This window comes from Aquarana catesbeiana, linkage group LG13 (genome assembly GCF_042186555.1).
Source record: "Aquarana catesbeiana isolate 2022-GZ linkage group LG13, ASM4218655v1, whole genome shotgun sequence".
In the NCBI taxonomy this organism is placed as follows: Eukaryota; Metazoa; Chordata; class Amphibia; order Anura; family Ranidae; genus Aquarana; species Aquarana catesbeiana.
The window spans coordinates 185,802,667-185,824,806 of record NC_133336.1 but is presented as its reverse complement, the minus strand read 5'-3'; the positions used below and the strand labels follow the sequence as shown (position 1 = coordinate 185,824,806).

The 22,140-nt window shown below is 46.2% G+C and overlaps 1 protein-coding gene across 1 annotated transcript in view; it reads left to right on the top strand.

Moving 5' to 3' along the window:
* Window positions 1–22,140, top strand: part of LOC141116619 (cathepsin S-like) — a 75,739-nt gene that overhangs the window by 27,680 nt on the left and 25,919 nt on the right. Inside the window, exons 4-5 of the mRNA XM_073609013.1 lie at window positions 11,967–12,188; window positions 13,766–13,925. Coding sequence (XP_073465114.1) covers window positions 11,967–12,188; window positions 13,766–13,925 — 382 coding nt within the window. The remainder of the gene's footprint in view (window positions 1–11,966; window positions 12,189–13,765; window positions 13,926–22,140) is intronic.

Here is a 22,140-nt window from a genome sequence, read left to right as displayed (position 1 = left end):
CTGGATCACTAAGAACGACATGATCCGCAGCCACCTCCTCCCAGCCACGTACAAGTCCATGGGTTTCTTCAGACTGTAAATGATCCCTTGAAGACTGCTGCTGATACTGAGTGCCAGGCTCCACCTCCATGCTGACACAATCCTCCTCCTTGTTCTCTTCCTGTGTGATCGGCGGGCATGCAGGAACACTGTCTGGATAAAGGATGCCTTGAGAGGTGAGGAAGTCCTCCTCTTCCTCCCTCTGTTCTGCATCAAGTGCCCTGTCCATTATTCCATGCAGCATGTGCTCCAACAGGTGGACAAGAGGGACAGTGTCACTGATGCATGCACTGTCACTGCTCACCATCCTTGTGGCCTCCTCAAATGGAGACAGGACAGTGCATGCATCCCTGATCATAGCCCACTGCCGTGGGGAAAAAAAACAAGCTCCCCTGACCCTGCCCTGGTGCCATAGTTGCATAGGTACTCATTGATGGCCCTCTACTGCGTGTGCAGCCGCTGCAGCATGGCCATCGAGTTCCACCTGGTGGGCATGTCACAGATTAGGCGGTTCTTGGGCAGGTTAAATTCCTTTTGGAGGTCAGCCAGCCGAGCACTGGCATTATATGACCTGCGGAAATGCACACAGACTTTCCTGGCCTGCCTCAAGACATCCTGTAAGCCCGGCTACCTGCCCAAGAACCGCTGCACCACCAAGTTAAGGACGTGAGCCAAACAAGGCACATGGGTCAGTTGTCCCTGTCAGAGGGCGGAGAGGAGGTTGGTGCCATTGTCGCAAACCACCATTCCTGGCTTAAGCTGGTGTGATGTCAACCACCACTGAACCTGCCCCTGCAGAGCTGACAGAATCTCTTCCCCAGTGTGGCTTCTGTCCCCCAAGCATACCAACTCAAGCACCGCATGGCATCTTTTTGCCTACGCGCTTGTGTAGCCCATTGAACTCCTACGGAGCACCGCTGGTTCCAAGGACAAATCAGCACAGGAAGAGGCCATGGAGGAAGAAGAATAGGAGGGGGTGGAGGAGAGAGGTGTGGCAGAATCATCACTAGTAGAATTTTGGAGGTGTGCTGGCAGAACAACCTCCAACACTACTGCACCCTGTCCTGCATCCTTCCCAGCTGCCAAAAGAGTCACCCAATGTGCGGTGAAAGATAGGTAACGTCCCTGTCCATGCCTGCTGGACCATAACCGCCCTGTCCAGCGAGGCCAAGACATTGGTGAGGCCAAGACATTGCCTTCCACATGCCGGTAGAGAGCCGGAATCACCTTCCATGAGAAAAAGTGGCGTTTGGGAACCTGCCACACAGGAACCGCAAATTCCACAAACTCATGGAAGGGGGCAGAGCCTACCAGCTGAAAATGCAGCAGTTGAAGTGCTAGCAATTTAGTTAAGCCAGCATTTAACCACTGGACATGTGGATGGCTGGGAGCGAACTTCTTTCGGCGGTGCAGCAGCTGGGGCAGGGAAATTTGCCTGGTACAATCTGACGTCAGTGTACCGATAGCAGATTGCCTGCAAGTACTTGGCTGTGACACACCTAATTCTACACCTTCATTCCTCTCAGTGCAGGTTTCATAGAGGACTGAAGGTATAGTGGGGTTGGAGATCCCAGCTGATGAGGAGCAAGGAGAGGTCCACTTTGTTCTTTGGTGTGGGTCTTTTAGGTACGTTTGCCAACAAACTGCATGGCAGGTCGACATATATCTGGTCAAACATGTGGTGCCCAAGCAGGTGATGTTTTGGCCACGCGAGATACGCTTGAGACATATGTTGCAAATAGCAGCGGTGCGATCTGATGCACTCGTCTCAAAAAAGGCCCACACCAAAGAACTTTTGGAATAACGTGCAGAGACAGCAGCGCCCTGCACATGCGGGCTCTGCGGTGTGATGCAGTCGGTGTGCTGCCCTTAAGCTGGCCCCTGGAGGGCATCCTGCCTCTTTGGAGATGTGCCTCCTCCTCCTCCTCCTCTTCCTCCCCTCTCCTATCAGGCACCCACGTGGAGTCAGTGACTTCCTCATCATCCCCTCCCTTCTCATCACTGGAGCAAAGCTAGCAGTATGCTGCAGCTGGGGGAACATGACTGCCAGATTGCTGCCCTTCTTGGGCACCCCCTCTTTCTGGGCTCACGTTACTGCCTTCCTCTAGCTGGGTACCATCATAGGAGCCTTCAAAACACTGAGCAACCTCCTGGAGCATGTACCCAACACTGTGGTCAAACAGTTCGGGGGACTCCTCAGGAGGACATCGTGGGGCTAGGGAAGGAGTGACTGATGCCATTGAGCCGAGGGAAGATGCCGCTTTGGCAGCGCCTTTGCCAGACAAAGTACCCTGATCCTGAGTGAGAGAGGATGAGGAGGATGAGGACGGCTTGGTCATCCACTCTACCAAGTCTTCGGCATGTTGCGGCCAGTGGCGGAACTACCGCCATAGCAACCCACGCGGTTGCTATGGGGCCCACGATCGCTATGGGGTCCCAGCCCGCTGCCGAGTGGGGCCCTCCAGCCGGGCCCTCGGCATCGGCAAGCTTCTGTGCAGGGACAGAATAACCGGTGCCATCTCCGTCCCAGCGGCGTGATGTCACTCAGCCGGAGCCATGATGGGAGGAGAGGCGAGAGCTACTGGAGCCTGCAAGCACAGGCAGCGTCGCCGAGGAGGAACCTCATACACCGGTCCGTGACCCACTATTGCAGAGAGCCAGAGACAGATTCAGTGAAGCGATCACTCACATTTCCAGGTAGGGAAGCGGCACAACTAAATTAAGCTGATGCAGCCACCCAGTGATGCCATGCAGTCTGAAGAATATGAACTGTCTTTAGACTGTGACTTTGATTTTTGTAATATGCAGCATGGCGGGGGGAGGGGGGTAAATGTCCTGCACTGTAACTGACTGCTGTATTAATGTCCTGCAGGCTGCACTGGTCACAGTCACTAATGAATGATTTTACTGGTCACTGAGGAATTAATTTACTGGTCACTGAGGAATGAATTTACTGGTCGCAGTCACTGGTGAATGAATTTACTGGTCACGGTCATAGATGAATTAATTTACTGGTCACAGTCACTGATGAATGAATTTACTGGTCACGGTCACTGAGGAATGAATTTACTGGTCACGGTCACTAAGGAATGAATTTACTGGTCACGGTCACTGAGGAATGAATTTACTGGTCACAGAGGAATTAATTTACTGGTCATGGTCATAGATGAATGAATTTACTGGTCACAGTCACTGATGAATTAATTTGCTGGTCACTGATGAATGAATTTACTGGTCACGGTCACTGAGGAATGAATTTACTGGTCACGGTCACTGAGGAATGAATTTACTGGTCACTGATGAATGAATTTACTGGTCACGGTCACTGGGGAATGAATTTACTGGTCACTGATGAATGAATTTACTGGTCACTGATGAATGAATTTACTGGTCACGATCACTGATGAATGAATTTACTGGTCACAGTCATAGATGAATGAATCTACTGGTTGCAGTCACTGAGGAATGAATTTACTGGTCACTGATGAATGAATTTACTGGTCACTGATGAATGAATTTACTGGTCACGGTCAGTGAGAAATGAATTTACTGGTCACGGTTATAGATGAATGAATCTACTGGTTGCAGTCACTGATGAATGAATTTACTGGTCACGGTCACTGATGAATGAATTTACTGGTCACTGATGAATGAATTTACTGGTCACGGTCACTGATGAATGAATTTACTGGTCACTGATGAATGAATTTACTGGTCACTGATGAATTAATTTACTGGTCACGATCACTGATGAATGAATTTACTGGTCACTGATGAATGAACTTACTGGTCACGATCACTGATGAATGAATTTACTGGTCACTGATGAATGAATTTACTGGTCACGATCACTGATGAATGAATTTACTGGTCACTGATGAATGAATTTACTGGTCACGGTCATTGATGAATGAATTTACTGGTCACTGATGAATGAATTTACTGGTCACGGTCACTGATGAATGAATTTACTGGTCACTGATGAATGAATTTACTGGTCATGGTCACTGATGAATGAATTTACTGGTCACTGATGAATGAATTTACTGGTCACGGTCACTGATGAATGAATTTACTGGTCACTGATGAATAAATTTACTGGTCACGGTCAGTGAGAAATGAATTTACTGGTCACGGTTATAGATGAATGAATCTACTGGTTGCAGTCACTGATGAATGAATTTACTGGTCACGGTCACTGATGAATGAATTTACTGGTCACTGATGAATGAATTTACTGGTCACTGATGAATGAATTTACTGGTCACGGTCACTGAGGAATGAATTTACTGGTCACTGATGAATGAATTTACTGGTCACGGTCACTGGGGAATGATTTTACTGGTCACTGATGAATGAATTTACTGGTCACTGATGAATGAATTTACTGGTCACGATCACTGATGAATGAATTTACTGGTCACAGTCATAGATGAATGAATCTACTGGTTGCAGTCACTGAGGAATGAATTTACTGGTCACTGATGAATGAATTTACTGGTCACTGATGAATGAATTTACTGGTCACGGTCAGTGAGAAATGAATTTACTGGTCACGGTTATAGATGAATGAATCTACTGGTTGCAGTCACTGATGAATGAATTTACTGGTCACGGTCACTGATGAATGAATTTACTGGTCACTGATGAATGAATTTACTGGTCACGGTCACTGATGAATGAATTTACTGGTCACTGATGAATGAATTTACTGGTCACTGATGAATTAATTTACTGGTCACGATCACTGATGAATGAATTTACTGGTCACTGATGAATGAACTTACTGGTCACGATCACTGATGAATGAATTTACTGGTCACTGATGAATGAATTTACTGGTCACGATCACTGATGAATGAATTTACTGGTCACTGATGAATGAATTTACTGGTCACGGTCATTGATGAATGAATTTACTGGTCACTGATGAATGAATTTACTGGTCACGGTCACTGATGAATGAATTTACTGGTCACTGATGAATGAATTTACTGGTCATGGTCACTGATGAATGAATTTACTGGTCACTGATGAATGAATTTACTGGTCACGGTCACTGATGAATGAATTTACTGGTCACTGATGAATAAATTTACTGGTCACGATCACTGATTAATGAATTTACTGGTCACTGATGAATGAATTTACTGGTTACGGTCACTGATGAATGAATTTACTGGTCACTGATTAATGATTTTGCTGGTAACAGTCACTGATGAATGAATTTACTGGTCACAGACACTGATGAATTAGAAGTACTGTGCCACATGAGTGTGATAATCTGTTGTTCAATGGAATTAGTTTTTTTTTTGGGGAGGGGCTGTTTGCAGGGGGGGCCCCAAACAACATTTTGCTATGGGGCCCTGTGATTTCTAGTTACGCCCCTGGTTGCGGCTCAACACGGCCAGCTGCCGAAAAAAAAGGACAAGCGAGTCCCACGGCCACGTGCTGATGAGGATGCACCGTGTCGACGACCAGCACTGTTGCCTCTAGACACAGAGCCTGCTTGCCCTCTTTTATTGGCTTGTGACTGTCTGCCTCTCCTTGTTGGCCTTCCAGACATAATAATGGCCTGCAGTGAGATGTAGCTGCACAAAGCTGGGATGTATATATAAACTAATTATACTGCAGCTAGCTGAATCAACTGCCTCCCTGTAGTATTATTAGTATGAGAACACCAGCAATTGTCTTCAGGTAGCTTTAGGTGCACACTGTACAGAGGACACAGTACACTAACTGTAAATACTGCAGCTGCCTGCCTGTGGTATTAATAGGATCAGAAAATCTATGATAATTTTCATAACTACTGTTTCTGTAGTTGGTATCCTGTGACCCTATAAACACTGTACAATCAGTACCTTTGCGTCGTTATAGGAAATCGCTGATGGTACATTTGTCTAGTAAAATGTCTCTGCTATAAGGGAGAGTTTACTAGACACGCTCCATATTGTGATAATGTGCTGCCTAGATATGACGTGTAGCACTACCTCCGTTAGGGCTGCTGGCAGGGGTGTTGCTAGGTGGGAAAAAGACCAGGGGCTTCAGCCCGGAGGGGCGGGGAGAGTGAAAGGCTCACTTGCTTGACCTATCTGAAACATACACTGACCTACCTGAAATACACTGATCTACCTAACATACACTGACCTACCTAACATACACTGACCTACCTAACATACACTGACCTACCTGACATACACTCACCTACCTGACATACACTCACCTACCTGACATACACTCACCTACCTGACATACACTGACACCTACCTGACATACACTGACACCTACCTGACACATACACTGACCTACCTGACATACTAGGGTTGCCACCTGTCCGGGATTCACCCAGACAGTTCGGGTTTGTAATCATGTGTCTGGGTTTCAGACTGCCTGAAACCTGGACACCTTATTTAGACTGAATTATGGCTTCCAAGCAGGGTTGCTGGCTCCAGTTGTCTAAGCTGAGATTGTCTGTTACACTCTCTTTCACACTGCCCAAAGCCAGCACTAACAACCCCCCCCCCAACACACACACCGACGGGAGAGGAGAGAGGCTTTGATCTGCACCTTCCCCCCCCCCACCCCTCTGTGTCTGCCCACACTCCAATCCCTGGCGCTGTGCCTCAGAAAAGGAAAGTGGGGGCTGGAAATTTGAAGTCCAGCAGCCTGAGCTACATCTGGATGAGAGGTGCTGACTGCCAAGGGGTGAGTGAGCTCACCATCCATTCGTGTCTGTGACTAAAGTCTCCCCCCTTCTCTCTCCTGCCTCTGAGTGAGTACACTAAGGTAAATCAGGGTTCTCAGAGCACCCCTTACATCAGAGTTCCCCTTTACACCAGAGGCCACAGTGTTCCCCCTTACATCAGAGTCTTCTCCGTACATCAGAGTTCTCAGTGTTCCTTGTTAAAAAAAAAAAATTTTCAGAAATAAAAAAACGATAATTGGCATGTGCGTATGTATTCACGCCTTTTGTTATTAAAGCGGAGTTCCACACAAAAATGGAACTTCCGCTTTTCGGAACCCTCCCCCCCTCCGGTGTCACATTTGGCACCTTTCAGGGGGGAGGGGGGTGCAGATACCTGTCTAAGACAGGTATTTGCACCCACTTCCGGCATAGACTCCCATGGGAGTCTATGCCTCTTCCCGTCCTGACTGCGCTGTCTGCTGGGAACACACAGCTCCCAGGAGAGAGCGGGGACCACTAGGGACGCGCAGCTCGACTCGCACATGTGCAGTAGTGAACAGGGAAGTGAAGCCGCAACGCTTCACTTCCTGATTCCCTCACCTAGGATGGGGGCGGCAGCTGCCGAGAACTGAGCGGGTTCTCGGCGTCCCCTGCCGACATCGCTGGACCCTGGGACAGGTAAGTGGCCATGTATTAAAAGTCAGCAGCTGCAGTATTTGTAGCTGCTGGCTTTTAATATTTTTTTTTTTTTGGCGGTGTGGGTGAACCCCCACTTTAAGCCCATAAAAAGCTCTGGTGCAACCTAATACCTTCAGAAGTCACATAATTAGTGAAATGGTGTCCACCTGTGTGCAATCTAAGTGTCACTTGATCTGTCATTACATATACACACCTTTTTGAAAGGCCCCAGAGGCTGCAACACCTAAGCAGGAGGCACCACTAACCAAACACTGCCATGAAGACCAAGGAACTCTCCAAACAAGTAAGGGACAATGTTGTTGAGAAGTACAAGTCAGGGTTAGGTTAAAAAAAAATATCCAAATCTTTGATGATAGCTAGGAGCACCATCAAATCTACCATAACCAAATGGAAAGAATATGGCACAACAGCAAACCTGCCAAGAGATGGCCGCACGCCAAAACCAGACAAGGAGGGCATCAATCAGAGAGGCAGCACAGAGACCTAAGGTAACCCTGGAGGAGCTGCAGAGTTCCCTAGCAGAGACTGGAATATCTGTACATAGGGCGACAATAAGCCGTACGCTCCATAGAATTGGGCTTTATGGCAGAGTGGCCAGAAGAAAGCCATTACTTTCAGCAAAAAACAAAATGGCAGTTTTTGAGTTTGCAAAAAGGCACATGGGAGACTCCCAAAATATATGGAGGAAGGTGCTCTGGTCTGATGAGAATAAAATTGAACTTTTTGCCCATCAAAGAAAACGCTATGTCTGGCGCAAACCCAACACATCACATCACCCAAAGAACACCATCCCCACAGTAAAACATGGTGGTGGCAGCATCATGCTGTGGGGATGTTTTTCAGCAGTCGGGACTTAGAAACTGGTCAGAGTTGAGGGAAAGATGGATGGTGCTAAATACAGGGATATTCTTGAGCAAAACCTGTACCACTCTGTGTGTGATTTGAGGCTAGGATGGAGGTTCACCTTCCAGCAGCACAATGACAGTTTTGCAAGGAGGAATGGGCAAAAATCCCAGTGGTAAGATGTGGCAAGCTCATAGAGACTTATCCAAAGCGACTCGGAGCTGTGATAGCCGCAAAAGGTGGCTCTACAAAGTATTGACTTTAGGGGGGTGAATAGTTATGCACATTGACTTTTTCTGTTATTTTGTCCTATTTGTTGTTTGCTTCACAATAAAAAAAAAATCTTCAAAGTTGTGGGCATGTTCTGTAAATTAAATGATGCAAATCCTCAAACAATCTGTGTTAATTCCAGGTTGTGAGGCAACAAAACACGAAAAATGCCAAGGGGGGTGAATATTTTTGCAAGGCACTGTATGTTAGAGTCCCCAGAGTTCTCCCTTACATCAGAGTCTGCAGAGTCCCCCCTTACAGTAAAAGAGAACTCTGCGAGTTCAGATGTAAAAGGGGAACTCTTATTATTAACTTCATATGATCAAAAATGTTATTTAATAGTAAAATATATGTATAGTTTATACTATAAAAAAAATTGCTGTGCGACGCTAAAGTGTTCGGGTTTGACTTGAAGAAAAGGTGGCAACCCTATGACATACACTGACCTACCTGACACATACGCTGACCTACCTGACACGTACGCTGACCTACCTGACACATACGCTGACCTACCTGACACATACACTGACCTACCTGACACATACACTGACCTACCTGACATACACTGACCTACCTGACATATACACTGACCTACCTGATGGCACATCAGCACACGTCTGACTTCAGGTGACCTCTGATCTCCTAACACATCCATTTATAACTTGTCACAGGCAGTTATATAAGTATAATTATACAGTTCAAGCTTTTCTTTCCATGTCTATTACAAGTTTCAGCTCTTATTTAATAACTGGCATTCAATCATTGAATTTCCATATCACTTTAGAAATTTGAGTCCAGACTGTTGCTGCTCAGCCTTACCTGTAGTGTGGGAGTACACTCATCCGGCATTCACCTCTACTCAGACAGCCCTGCAGGCACCAGGCAGCCAGAGCCAGGATAGAAGAGTCGCCCGCCCATTTACACAGAGCGAGCGGGGATCTCCAAGTGCCCAGTGCAGCTGCAGTGTCATTCCCACCTCCTCCTGGACCCGGCAGCACCTATGATGGACGTCACACGTCCTGCGGTCCCGACATTGGACCAGTCTGACATCCTTCATAGGAGCCGAGTCCCAGAGGCGGGACATTTTCTACGTCACTTGCCCGTGCTGGATAAGCGGGCAATCAATCCTTGTTGCCTGTGTAAACGGCTCGGGGCTAATAATGCATTTAGGAATATCGAGACCCGGGGCTTTTTGGGGGCACACTCAGGGCTCAAGCCCCCGTCAGCCCCCCTCCCGACACCACTGGCTGCTGGTAACTGGACCCCCTAATCCTGCACAGCCAGGCAAGATGCATTTTCCACTTGCATTCAGACACAAGAAGTCAGTCCCTTGGCTTGTTTTTGTTGCTCTTATTAGGGGATAACAACTTGGATAAGGTGAAGGGATTTATGGGATGCCCAGCAGATGATGAACACAGCAAACCTTGGGGACAATCTTCCTCTCTCGATACAAAAATCCTGAACTGCTTCTTTATGTACAAAACACTGTTTGTAAATTATGAGCAAAAGTCCATTACAGACTAGGAGATAACTGTTTGCAGGAATATATCCCCAGTTCTGTAGAACGGATACCAGCTCCAACTATTAAGCAGGTCCTACCAGCCCTCCTGGCTGCTCTGGAAATCTCTGTGGGTAGGGCCCCCCTTAGACCTAGAAGGCCCTCCATTCCACCGACAGTCTCCCTAGCACTCCATCTCCATCTTCCACCCGACTCCCCTCCTGTCATGACTCATCCATACTGTATATATGGGCTGGCTCAGACACCATGCCAGGCCCATGGCCTGGGGATTGGCTAAGTTCCCCTAAGTATGCAGATCAACCCCTCTGGCCTCCAGCTTCTAGAAATTTCTCCAAACATCCAGAACCAGGGGGAGGCACCAGAGACCTGCCTGCAGGGGCCTTGCTAGGGGGTGGCTACTGGTGCTATAGGCCTGAATCTGGGTCCCATAGCCCAGAGTCTCTTGCTGCAGGGTCTCTGCCTAACCAGCGGGTTGTGACTGCTACGGCGGGCGGGCTAGCTGCATGAGAGAGGGAGAGGAAAGGAGAGAAGCAAGTGGCCAGACGAGCAGAGATGACACCTCTCTTTGCCTGCTCCACATCTGCTCTCTTCACAGCCAGGCCTCTTCAATTTGGAAGTGAGGTGCGGTGAGCAGCAGAGAGATGACATCATCTCTCATTGCCCGCCACACATCAGCACTTTTCCACCCTCACAGCACAGTGGAGTGGAGGTCACGTGCTTCCTGTCATCATGGAGCTCCACTTTGCAGCCAGACCTGGTGCGGTGGGGAGCAGCGATATTACATCATCTCTCATTCCCCGCCCCGCATCACCGCTCTCCTGCTCCCACTAAATGGACCAGTGCTGTCAGCCTGCCACCAATGCAGCGCCAATGCACATTTGGTGGCACTGGCTGGCATGGCAAGTGACAATCCACATCAGTTGGCAAGTGACAACCCACATCTGGTGGCTGGTGACATGGCAAGTGACAATCTGCAAATGGTGGCAGGAGATGTGGCAATCTGCAAATGGAGCCAGGAGATGTGGCAAGTGACAATCTGCAAATGGTGGTAGGAGACGTGGCAAGTGACAATCTGCAAATGGTGGTAGGAGACATTGCAAGTGACAATCTGCAAATGGTGGCAGGAGACGTGGCAATCTGCAAATGGTGGCAGGTGATGTGGCAATCTGCAAATGGTGGCAGGTGACGGTGGCAAGTGACACACTGCATCTGGTGACAGGAGATGTGGCAAGTGACACGCCCAGGGCTCCCACTGATTCTGCAGTATGGCGAGTTGAACCACTTCATTATATATTAGAATGTAACAATAGAAATAATGCACTTCAATCACCCTGTCTCTCCCCCCGCGGGCATGCAAAAAGGTGACTGCTGCTATGGGCTCTAGCAAAAGATCTGGGGCTCTAGCCCCAGATCTTTTGCAGACCTAGCAACGCCCCTGCCTGCCTATATGAGTTATCCAGCCTGCCTGCAGTAAACTCTTGACCCAGATTCAAAAGCCATCAATTAGACCATAAGAAAAGCATAAATGTGCCTACAATTACACTAGTAGCACACTAGAGGCTGCTACATATGGGTTTGGTAGTCCCATGGCTGGACGTAGGGCCCGAGGCTTTCACAATATATGTGGCACTTACTGCAAGGATTTCGGACATTATATGCTGGGTGACACTGTGCTGGATACAATTGATGTTTTTTGGTTACTGTCTATTGGGGGGTTATTTCTTTTCTCTGGAACTATATGTTACATGTTTTTTCTGTAACTTTATGGTAATGCCGTTTTGCTTGTTCCTCTATCTTGGAACTTACTGTGTACATGCATGATGTCATAAATAGTGATGTCATAAATAGTTAAAAAGAAAAAAATTGCACAATCACAATATATCTGATCCTCAGCATTATACATATTTGCAGAGACAATGTGGGTCTTGCTGGGCTTTCGCTGCAACAGGCGCTCTTGAATGCCAGATGAAGCTGAAGACAGGAAAGTTGCAGTCACTGAGCGAACAGGAGCTTGTGGATTGCAGCAAGAGCTTTGGAAACCATGGATGCAAGGGAGGACGGTTTGAAAAGGCTTTTAATTACATCATTAAACATGGACTTGCACTGGAATCCTCATACCCATACCAAGCAAAGGTAACAAAACACAGTCCTGAGATACTATCCTCTTCTCACTGACACCTATTATGGGACACTATTCCTCCAAGTGACACCAATGATGGGACACTATTTCTCCCCATAATAAACAATGATAATGATAGGACACTATCTCTCCCACTGACACCAATGATGGGGTGCTATTCTTCCCACTGACACCAACAATAGGGCTAAATTCCTTCCAAAGACACCAACAATGTGGCACCATTTCTCCAAGTTACACTAACGATGGTACACGATTTCTTTCACTGACACCAATGATGGGGCACTATTCCTCCCACTGACGCCAGTAATGGGGCACTATTTCTTCCACTGATACCATTGAGGGAGTATTTCTCCTTCCACTGACACCAATGATGGGGCACTATTCCTCCCACTGACACCAATGATGGGGCACTATTCCCCCCACTGACACCAATGATGGGGCACTAGTCGTCCTATTGATACCAATGATGGGGCACTATTCCCCCTCTGACACCAATGATGGGGCACTATTCCCCCCCACTGACACCAATGATGGAGCACTAGTCCTCCCATTGATACCAATGATGGCCACTATTCCCCCCACTGACACCAATGATGGGGCACTAGTCCTCCCATTGATACCAATGATGGGGCACTATTCCCCCCTGACACCAATGATGGGGCAATATTCTTCCCACTGATAACAATGATGGGGCATTATTCCTTCTACTGACACCAACAATGGGGCTATATTCCTCCCAAAGACACCAACAATGGGGCACTATTCCCCCCATTGATACCAATGATGGGGCACTATTCCTCCCACTGATATCAATAATGGGGCACTATTCCTTCCACAAGACACCAATGATGGGGCACTATTCCTCTCACTGATACCAATGATGGGGCACTATTCCTCCTCCTGATACCAATGATGGGGCACTATTCCTTCTACTGACACCAATGACGGGGCATTATGTAATTTACTTACTGCCACTGAACACCAAGGTTGATACATTGTCTACTCCCTTGGATGCTGGGGCATTTTCTACTTCCTCTGGCCATAATTTACTGTGAAGGACAGAAAACTGGCCCTTTATTTAGAAAGTTTGAAGCCCCTGCTCTAACTAGTATCACAAATCCCTGTGCCCCTTTCACAAAATTCAGGCTGTATTGTACTGAAATTAGTTCAGTAACACTTACAGGTCTTGTTCCACCCTAGCATGTGACTGGACAGTAAAAGGAGAAGCAGCTCATCTTTTAGTCACTTTGCTCTCTCCTTCTATCAACATGCTTCTTGGACTGCAGCCCATCTGATTGGCTCCTTGTGCTGCTTCTCTGACCCCCATCTGAACTGCTATACAGGGTCTACATGAGGCTGATACATAGCAGGGATTTATATTAGGATTTATTAAATTTTTACATTTAATAAAAAAACATACATTTATTGATATAATAATGAGTGCAGAGCTGAAATAATTTGTGTCTTTTATATATTCCTGGAGTTCAACTTTAATTGGTTGACATGGGCAATAAGTTATCAGACTTCAGACCATGAATCCTGTACTTAATAGTATTTATCCATTCACTAGGAAGGCACCTGCATCTCTGCTCCTAGAGCTGCTAATTGCAGCAGTTATGTGAATATAACATCTGGGGATGAACTGTCACTTCAACAAGCTGTGGCAATCAATGGACCCGTGTCTGTTAGACTACATTCTTCTCTACAGTCCTTCAAGACATACAAAAAGGGTGCGTATGATGTATTTGTACCCAATGCACAAGTCAGATCTAGAGTCGTATTTAATAACACTGCTCTTTCAGCAGGCATTAATGCTTACCACCAGAGGCATCACTAGGGGGTGGCCCATAGCCCTGAGTCTCTTGCCTCAGGGTCCCTGCCTAACCAGCGGGCCACGGCTGCGGCGGGTTGCATTAGAGGTGGATGAGAAGAGAGAGGCAAGCGGGCGGATGAGCAGAGATGACATCATCTCTCACTGCCTGCCCTCACTAAATGGACCAGTGCTGCCAGCCTGCCACCAATGTAGCGACAATGCACATTTGGTGGCACTGGCTGGCATGGCAAGTGGCAATCCACATCAGTTGGCAAGTGACAACCCACATCTGGTGGCAGGTGACGTGGCAAGTGACAATCTGGAAATGATGACAGGTGACGTGGCAAGTGACAATCCGCATCAGGTGGCAGGTGACATGGCAAGTGACAATCTGCAAATGGTGACAGGTGACAATCTGCTTCAGGTGGCAGGTGACATGGCAAGCGATCCTCAGTGGATTACTTTTCAGAGGGTGCTGTAGCAGTAGCTGGCTACTGCCACCTCCTGTTGTCTGTTTATTTTCATTTGAACTGTTTTTTAATTTAATGCAAAATGGCATTTTTACATTGTGACACCGTGTTACAACCGGTGAGCCAAGTGTTTGGTGTACAGTTGTGGTGCATCCCCACTAATCTCATTAGGCGAGATTGACAGGTGGTGCTGCCCAACTTAAATTGCTTTGGTTCACTGAAAAAGCATGTATACAGCCCTATGGGGCTGCAATGTTAGAATTTTGGGGAAGGGGGCTTTGGGGCAGTAAAACCGCAGCTCAGCCACCTGTTTTTATCAACCCCACCTATCCCCAGTGTAAAAGAGCCCTAATGTTCATATCACTTAGATCCTGTACTTATGGTTACCGTGGATTTCTGAGTTTTTTGGCTGGGTGCTTCAGCCATGCTTGCCCATTGATCTTTACCCCTCAGGCTACTTCTCGCCTGTCCCCTGTCACCACAAACCCCAGGACAGACTCTCCATCTGTTGGTTGATCTCCTGACTGTTTTGGATTGGTTAAACTTTGATTGCCATGATTAGTTACACCCTGTCAGAAGCATCAAACTCCTGATGAAGTCAAATTTGTTTTAATGAAACGCGTTGAGATCTGTAATGTTTTCTATTTCTTCTGTTGATGACTACACAAATCTTCACAGCTCTTTTTAAGGAGCGAGTGTATAATCAAAATGTGGAAAATCATAAGAACTATCCCTGGTGCATTCCTTTGTTGTTAATCTTTTTGTATGCAATAAAGCTTAAGATTTTTTTATATGCTGGATCTGTACATGTATTAACCTCCAAAAAAAGTCTCTTGGGCAACTTTCTTTTTTACTTTTTGTAATACAAAACAAAGCTTCAACTAAGCTTTAAGTAAACATCTATACTGACAAAAGTACCTACTTTAATAATCCATTCAATTTGTTTACTGTCAGTTGTTGATAAAGGGCTTTGATTAATCTAGCTGTTCATAAAAGAAACCGACCAAAAAAGAAAAGGGTCACCTTGAAATGGGCCCTCTCTTCCTGGGTATGGTGCAAGTGCACTGTCTGCCCTGGATGTAGTGGTACTCGTGCTTTACATTCATTTACACTATATAGCAAATAGTTCATGGACACCTGATCCTCACACATATACTGTATGAACTTGTTGACTATGCCATTCCAAAACCATGTGCATCAATATGGAATTGCTCCCCCAAGTGGCGTTGCTAGGGGGTGGCAATTGGGGCTATAGCCCCGAGTATGTAGGCCGCCTGCCCTCAGTGCCAGTCAGCAGTGGCCGAAGCCGCATTTTCCGATGCGATGCCTTCTCTTCAAACCGGCCGGTGCGGCGCCTCCCACTAAACTGTTACCAGCGGAGACAGAGTGAAATGCCTGAAGCCAGCAGGAGACCTGCCAACGCCCGTGGTGCTAGATTTCTCTTTGCCGGCGCAGTGCCTCCCACTAGTCTGGTGCCCGGCCTGCAGAGTTACACTGTGATTATGCCGGAGGGCAGCAGTAGGAGAACAGCCATGGCTGGGGCGGAAGAATGAGAGTGCTGCTGGAAAATCTCTCTCTCTCCCCCCAATGTAAGAGGGAGGCTCTCTGGGAACCCTAATGTGCGGGGGTGCTCTCGGGGGGGGGCCCTGATGTAAGAGGCTCTCTGGTTACCCTGATGTAAGGGGGAGGTTCTCTGGGGACCCTGATGTAAGTGGGAGGCTCTCTGGGGACCCTGATGTAAAGGGGAGGCTCTCTGGGGACCCTGATGTAAAGGGGAGGCTCTCTGGGGACCCTGATGTAAAGGGGAGGCTCTCTGGGGACCCTGATGTAAAGGGGAAGGCTCTCTGGGGACCCTGATGTAAAGGGGAAGGCTCTCTGGGGACCCTGATGTAAAGGGGAAGGCTCTCTGGGGACCCTGATGTAAAGGGGAAGGCTCTCTGGGGACCCTGATGTAAAGGGGAAGGCTCTCTGGGGACCCTGATGTAAAGGGGAAGGCTCTCTGGGGACCCTGATGCAAGGGGAAGGCTCTCTGGGGATCCTGATGTAAGGGGAAGGCTCTCTGGGGATCCTGATGTAAGAAGAGGCTCTCTGGGGATCCTGATGTAAGGGGGAGGGTCTCTTGGGACCCTGATGTAAAAGGAGGCTCTCTGGGGACCCGGGTGTAAGGGGGAGGCTCTCTTGGGACCCTGATGTAAGGGGGAGACTTTCTGGGGATCTTGATGTAAGAGGAGGCTCTCGGGGGACCCTGATGTAAGGGAGAGGCTCTCGGGGGACCCTGATGTAAGGGGGAGGCTCTCGGGGGACCCTGATGTAAGGGGGAGGCTCTCGGGGGACCCTGATGTAAGGGGGAGGCTCTCGGGGGACCCTGATGTAAGGAGGGAGGCTCTCAGGGGACCCTGATGTAAGGAGGGAGGCTCTGGGGACCCTGATGTAAGGAGGGAGGCTCTGGGCTCTCTTACACCCACCCTTTGCAGATATTCTAGTGTCCACACAATGTTGGGGTGTGTCTAAGGGAATTTGCAACCAGGCAAAATAGCATTTGTGAGGTCAGGCACTCATAATGAATGAGAAGGCCTGGCTCACAGTCACCATTTCATTAATCCCATACTGTAGTTGTTCAATAGGTTTAAAGAGGTTGTAAAGCCTCCAGGTTTTTCACCTGCATTGGGTTCCAGTCACTCAAGTCTTTTATCTTTTATTGCAGATCTCAGTACTAAGAGAAAGGATGTAGAGATACAGGATAAGAAAAAGTAGCACTAAAATGTAGGACAGATATACTGAATTAGCAGCACCTTTAGGAGAAGCCTCTGATTTTTTTTTGGTTTTGTTTAACCACTTGCTTACTGGGCACCTAAACCCCCGGGATCGACCCCTTGCTCCGATCTGTGATCACCCGAGTCTCATTGACTCGGGTGATCACAGCGTGTGCCCTTCAGGGGGGCATGACAAGAGTGCAAAGGGGAGTACGTCTATTGACGGCCTCCCGGCAAAGCAGATCCGCGCTGTAGCCGTCATTCGGCTATAGCGCAGATCTGAAGGGGGTAATATCTGTTTATTGAAGAAAAAATGTTGACAAACAGAAAAGACATAAGCATAATGTCTATAACAAATCTAAATATAGAAGAATCACCCAAAGATCATCAGGGGCGGCAAGTACATGGGAGTAAAGTATAATGCCCCGTACACACGGTCGGATTTTCCGACGGAAAATGTGCGATCGGAGCGTGTTGTCGCCAATTCCGACCGTGTGTGGGCTCCATCGGACTTTTTCCCATCGGATTTTCCGACACACAAAGTTTGAGAGCAGGCTATAAAATTTTCCGACAACAAAATCCGATCGCGTCAATTCCGACCGTGTGTGGACAATTCGACGCACAAAGTGCTACGCATGCTCAGAAGAAATTCTGAGACGGAACAGCTTGGTCTGGTAAAATTAGCGTTCAGAAAGGATAGAGCACTTTCTTCAGGCTGCAATGTTTAAAATTGTTTAATACAGCGCACTCTCTTCTTCTTTATAATGCTAGAAGAATGAAGTAGTTTTGTTGCTGATATTCACACAAACTTTCTTTATTATTTATCGTGATTCCCTCAATATATTTGGATTTGTCACATCTGACAAAAAAATCTATATAATTTTTTTTTGGGGGATACAAAATAAGGTAGTACTGAGTATTACCAGGGAGGCGGACTTTTTAGGCTAAGAACCAGTGGAGAAGATATAGCAGTATAAAAAATATAAATTTATTGAAAAATACAATATCTAAAAAACAATGACAATTGTAACTTATAGCATCTATGATTATTGTGCAGTGAGCCCTTGTATGTCTACGCGTTTCACCGTTAGGCTTCCTCAGGACACGGCCAAGGTTCACACATGAGACAGAGGAGGAAATATCTCTCTATCTAGAATGAGATATAATGTCATTAGACACACACAACTAACACACAAACAAACTGTTAACGATAAAAATCATGCGCTAAGCAAGTGCGAGCATAGGAAAGAACACCAAGCCGGTACCTTAAATTGGAATGCAAAATTATGCAAGTCACGGTAGCACGAGAAAGTTCAATCAGCAGTAAGAAAGCTGAAATTAAAGCAAATGCAACCAGCATTAATCAGCGAGAATATGCATTTGGGCAGAGAAAACTTTATAGGTTTGTTAAAGAATGAGACTTACTATATTAGATATAGCTAAATATCTCAGCTGGGGCATGTAAACAATATTCCCAATTAAGGGAGCAGCCATTAGAGGAAGGAGGGCCAACACCGGATTCACCACTTAGATCCTGGATTTAGTATCAGCAATGCTGAAGGCTCAATACAATCCCATCGCTGCATCTATAAGCATATAATGACAGATTAAGCTAAATATAGTAATCTCATGTAGAAATTTTACTGCAGCAATGGTGACAGCATATAGGGCGTTTGATGCAGCAAGGGCCAAGTGATCGTATATAGCTCAGTACTTACATTCAGGATACAAATAATTCAGCGTGCCCCTTGAAGACAGCAATACACTGCACACAGGACTAGCAGCAGTTGACAGATATTTATATCCTTGATCAGTCACAGCTGATCCTGAGAACTAGCATCATGTGATACCAGGATAGCAGATTGAATTATGGGGATTGGCGGCCAACAGCAACAAAGCTTTCTGCACATATGCAGGAAGATATCCCAAAAAAATAAAATCCTATCTGTGAAGAGAGCTGAACGAGTACAGCGTCCGAGCGAGAAGACCACGCACATACGCCGGCTCTTAGTGCATTGTAGGATAGTGCCTCTGTCCATTACTAGACTTTCGATCTGTATCGAAATAGGTGGATTGCCAGTGTTGCAGTGACATCGCTATCTAGAAAACGCATGAACCTCCAGAACTCTGCGCAATCATTGTTGTCTCAGCTATGATTAGCAAAGGTCAGCAGGTGCTAAACAGTAAAAAATCTCTTTAAAAATATACCGTGATCAGTATGCTACACCATCGCTATCTAGAAAACGCACGAATCTCCGCGCAATCATTGTTGTGTTAGCTATAATTAGCAAAGGTCAGCAGGTGCTAGACAGTAAAAAATCTCTTTAAAAAATACTGTGATCAGTATGCTACTCTAGACATACATATCTGAGCAGCTGCATACTTGAAAGTAGATGAACAGCAGGTACTCAGCTTCAGATATTCCATCAATATCGCTCACAGGTGGCTAGCGTATGATACATCATAAAAACAGAACAAAGATGCATATAACACAGTATATAAATAAAATGATACACATATGTATTAGAACAATGTCTAGACCATGCGTGAATTCTCCAAATCACATTCAGTTTATGATTAATGCTCATTATGCATACATGACATTATATCGGTATATATGTCGATATCTCCATTCAAATCATCTGCCAAATCTTACAAATGATACAAATACGGACTAAGTCTGTTTAACATATGCTACCTTATCTAAAAGCAACAGAAAGGGAAAAAGGGACACACAAGAGCTGCAAGTGAAGCAAATCGCATGGTACAACATAGGAGGACCGTATTAGAGAAAGGGTTTGAAACTGATCATGTCATTCAAGCCTGGATAGACCGTGGCTCGTAACTTATGTATCCATTGTGTTTCACGCTGGAGTACTTTTTTATCAAAATCGCCCCCACGGGGGTCTGCGTAGACAATGTCAAGAGCTGCAAATTTAAACATCACGGGGTCATACATATGCTTGAAGGCTATGTGATAACCCATTGTGGTGTTTAAAAGACCATTTGTAGCATAGTATACGTGGTCTTTAATTCTTCTCCAGAAGGGCCTAATGGTTTTGCCCACATAGAAGGCTCCACATGGACAAAAGATGATTTAAATAACTCCTTGAGTTTGACATGTGATGTGGTGCCGTAGGACGTGTGTGTGTGTCCATTTGGGAGAGGAACCGAAGGTCCTGTCAGTAGCAAATCGCAAAAGTCGCATTTGCCACATTTAAAGAGGCCCACAGGGGATTCTGTTGCATCAGTGGCTTTGCAATAGTGACTTCGTCCTAGACGGTGTTTTTTATGGATCTTGCTCGCCAAAAAGTAATCTCGGGGCGGGATCCTATATACTTACTGATGGTGGGATCAGTAGTTAGAATGTGCCAATGTTTTTGGATAGCTGAACGTATGGTTTGATGTTGGTCAGAATAGGTTGTGATGAACCTAACTACCTCTGAATTAGTTTGTTTTGGTTCCGGAAACAGCAGGGCATTTCTCGGTTTGGTTATAGCTTTTTTAAAAGCTTTTTTGAGAGTGGTTTTGGTGTATCCTCTTGCTAAGAGATGCTGATAAAGAAGGTCTGCTTCATATTTGAAGTCAGCATCCGTTGAGCAGTTGCGTTTTAAACGTATGTACTGACTAAATGAAATACTCTGGACTAGAGGGCGTGGGTGCGCACTCCGCGTGTGTAGTATTGTGTTCCCCGCTGTGGGTTTTCGAAACAGTGATGTATTTATTTGGCCCTCCTGATTAATTTTGATAGTAATCTCTAGATATGTAATTGTAGAAGGGCTGAACTGCATGGTGAATTTCAGGTTGCAGTCATTCTGACTTAGAACGACCATAAATTCCTCTAGTGCTGCTGGTGGTCCCGCCCATAGTAACAAGATGTCATCTATGTAGCGGAACCACCGCAGCACATAGGCAAAAAGATTTGAGTGCCTATCATTGGCAAATAGGTCCCGCTCCCACCCCCCAGGTACAGGTTCGCATAGGAGGGTGCACAACATGTGCCCATAGCGACCCCCTGTACCTGGAGGAAGTGGGAGCCATCGAAAGAAAAGACGTTTTTAGAAAGAATATGTGACAGAAGTCACAAAACAAAGCCATTGAGGTCCGAAAACGTGGGTCCTCTTTCATTCAAAAATCTAGCAACTGTGTTTAGACCTAATTCATTTGGAATAGATGAGTACAAGGTTTCCACATCAATCGTTACCAAAAGGCATCCATAGGGGACAGTTAGGCCCTCCAGATTTTTTAACAGATCTGGGGTATCTTTTATATAGGAGGGTAAAGTGGTGACATGGGGTCTTAGATATTGATCTACAAAAATGCTCGCTCTTTCCGTTTTTGAGCCTATACTTGAGACAATTGGGCGACCGGGTGGTTTTGTAGGGTGTTTATGGATTTTGGGCAGAGAGTAAAAAGTGGGTACTCTCGGATGAGCCACTTGAATACCTTTAAAAATCTCTTGTGTGATCAGGCCGTTGGCGAGGGCGGATTGTAATAGATCATCATACTGTTGATCAAATTTGGTTAGGATATTAGCAGTAATCAGTTTGTACCAGAGTCGGTTTTTAAGATGTCCCAACACATGTTCCTGTATGATAATGTATCCATCAAAACCACATTACCGCCCTTATCTGATGGCTTGATCACCACATCAGTATTGTTACTTAAATTAATTAGGGCTGCTTGATGAGCCTCATTTAGATTGGGGTTTACTATCTTCCTTAGTGGCATAGATTCAATGTCTTTATTGGTTTGGACCAAGAAAGTCCATATATTAGAATTAATATATAAAGACGGAAAGTTGGTAGATTTTTTCTTTATTGCCTCTCCTAGTGACTTGATGTCTTCTAGAAATAGAGTCGTTTGTATTTGTTGGCCAAGAATTACATCCAATACAAGAGTATCTTGG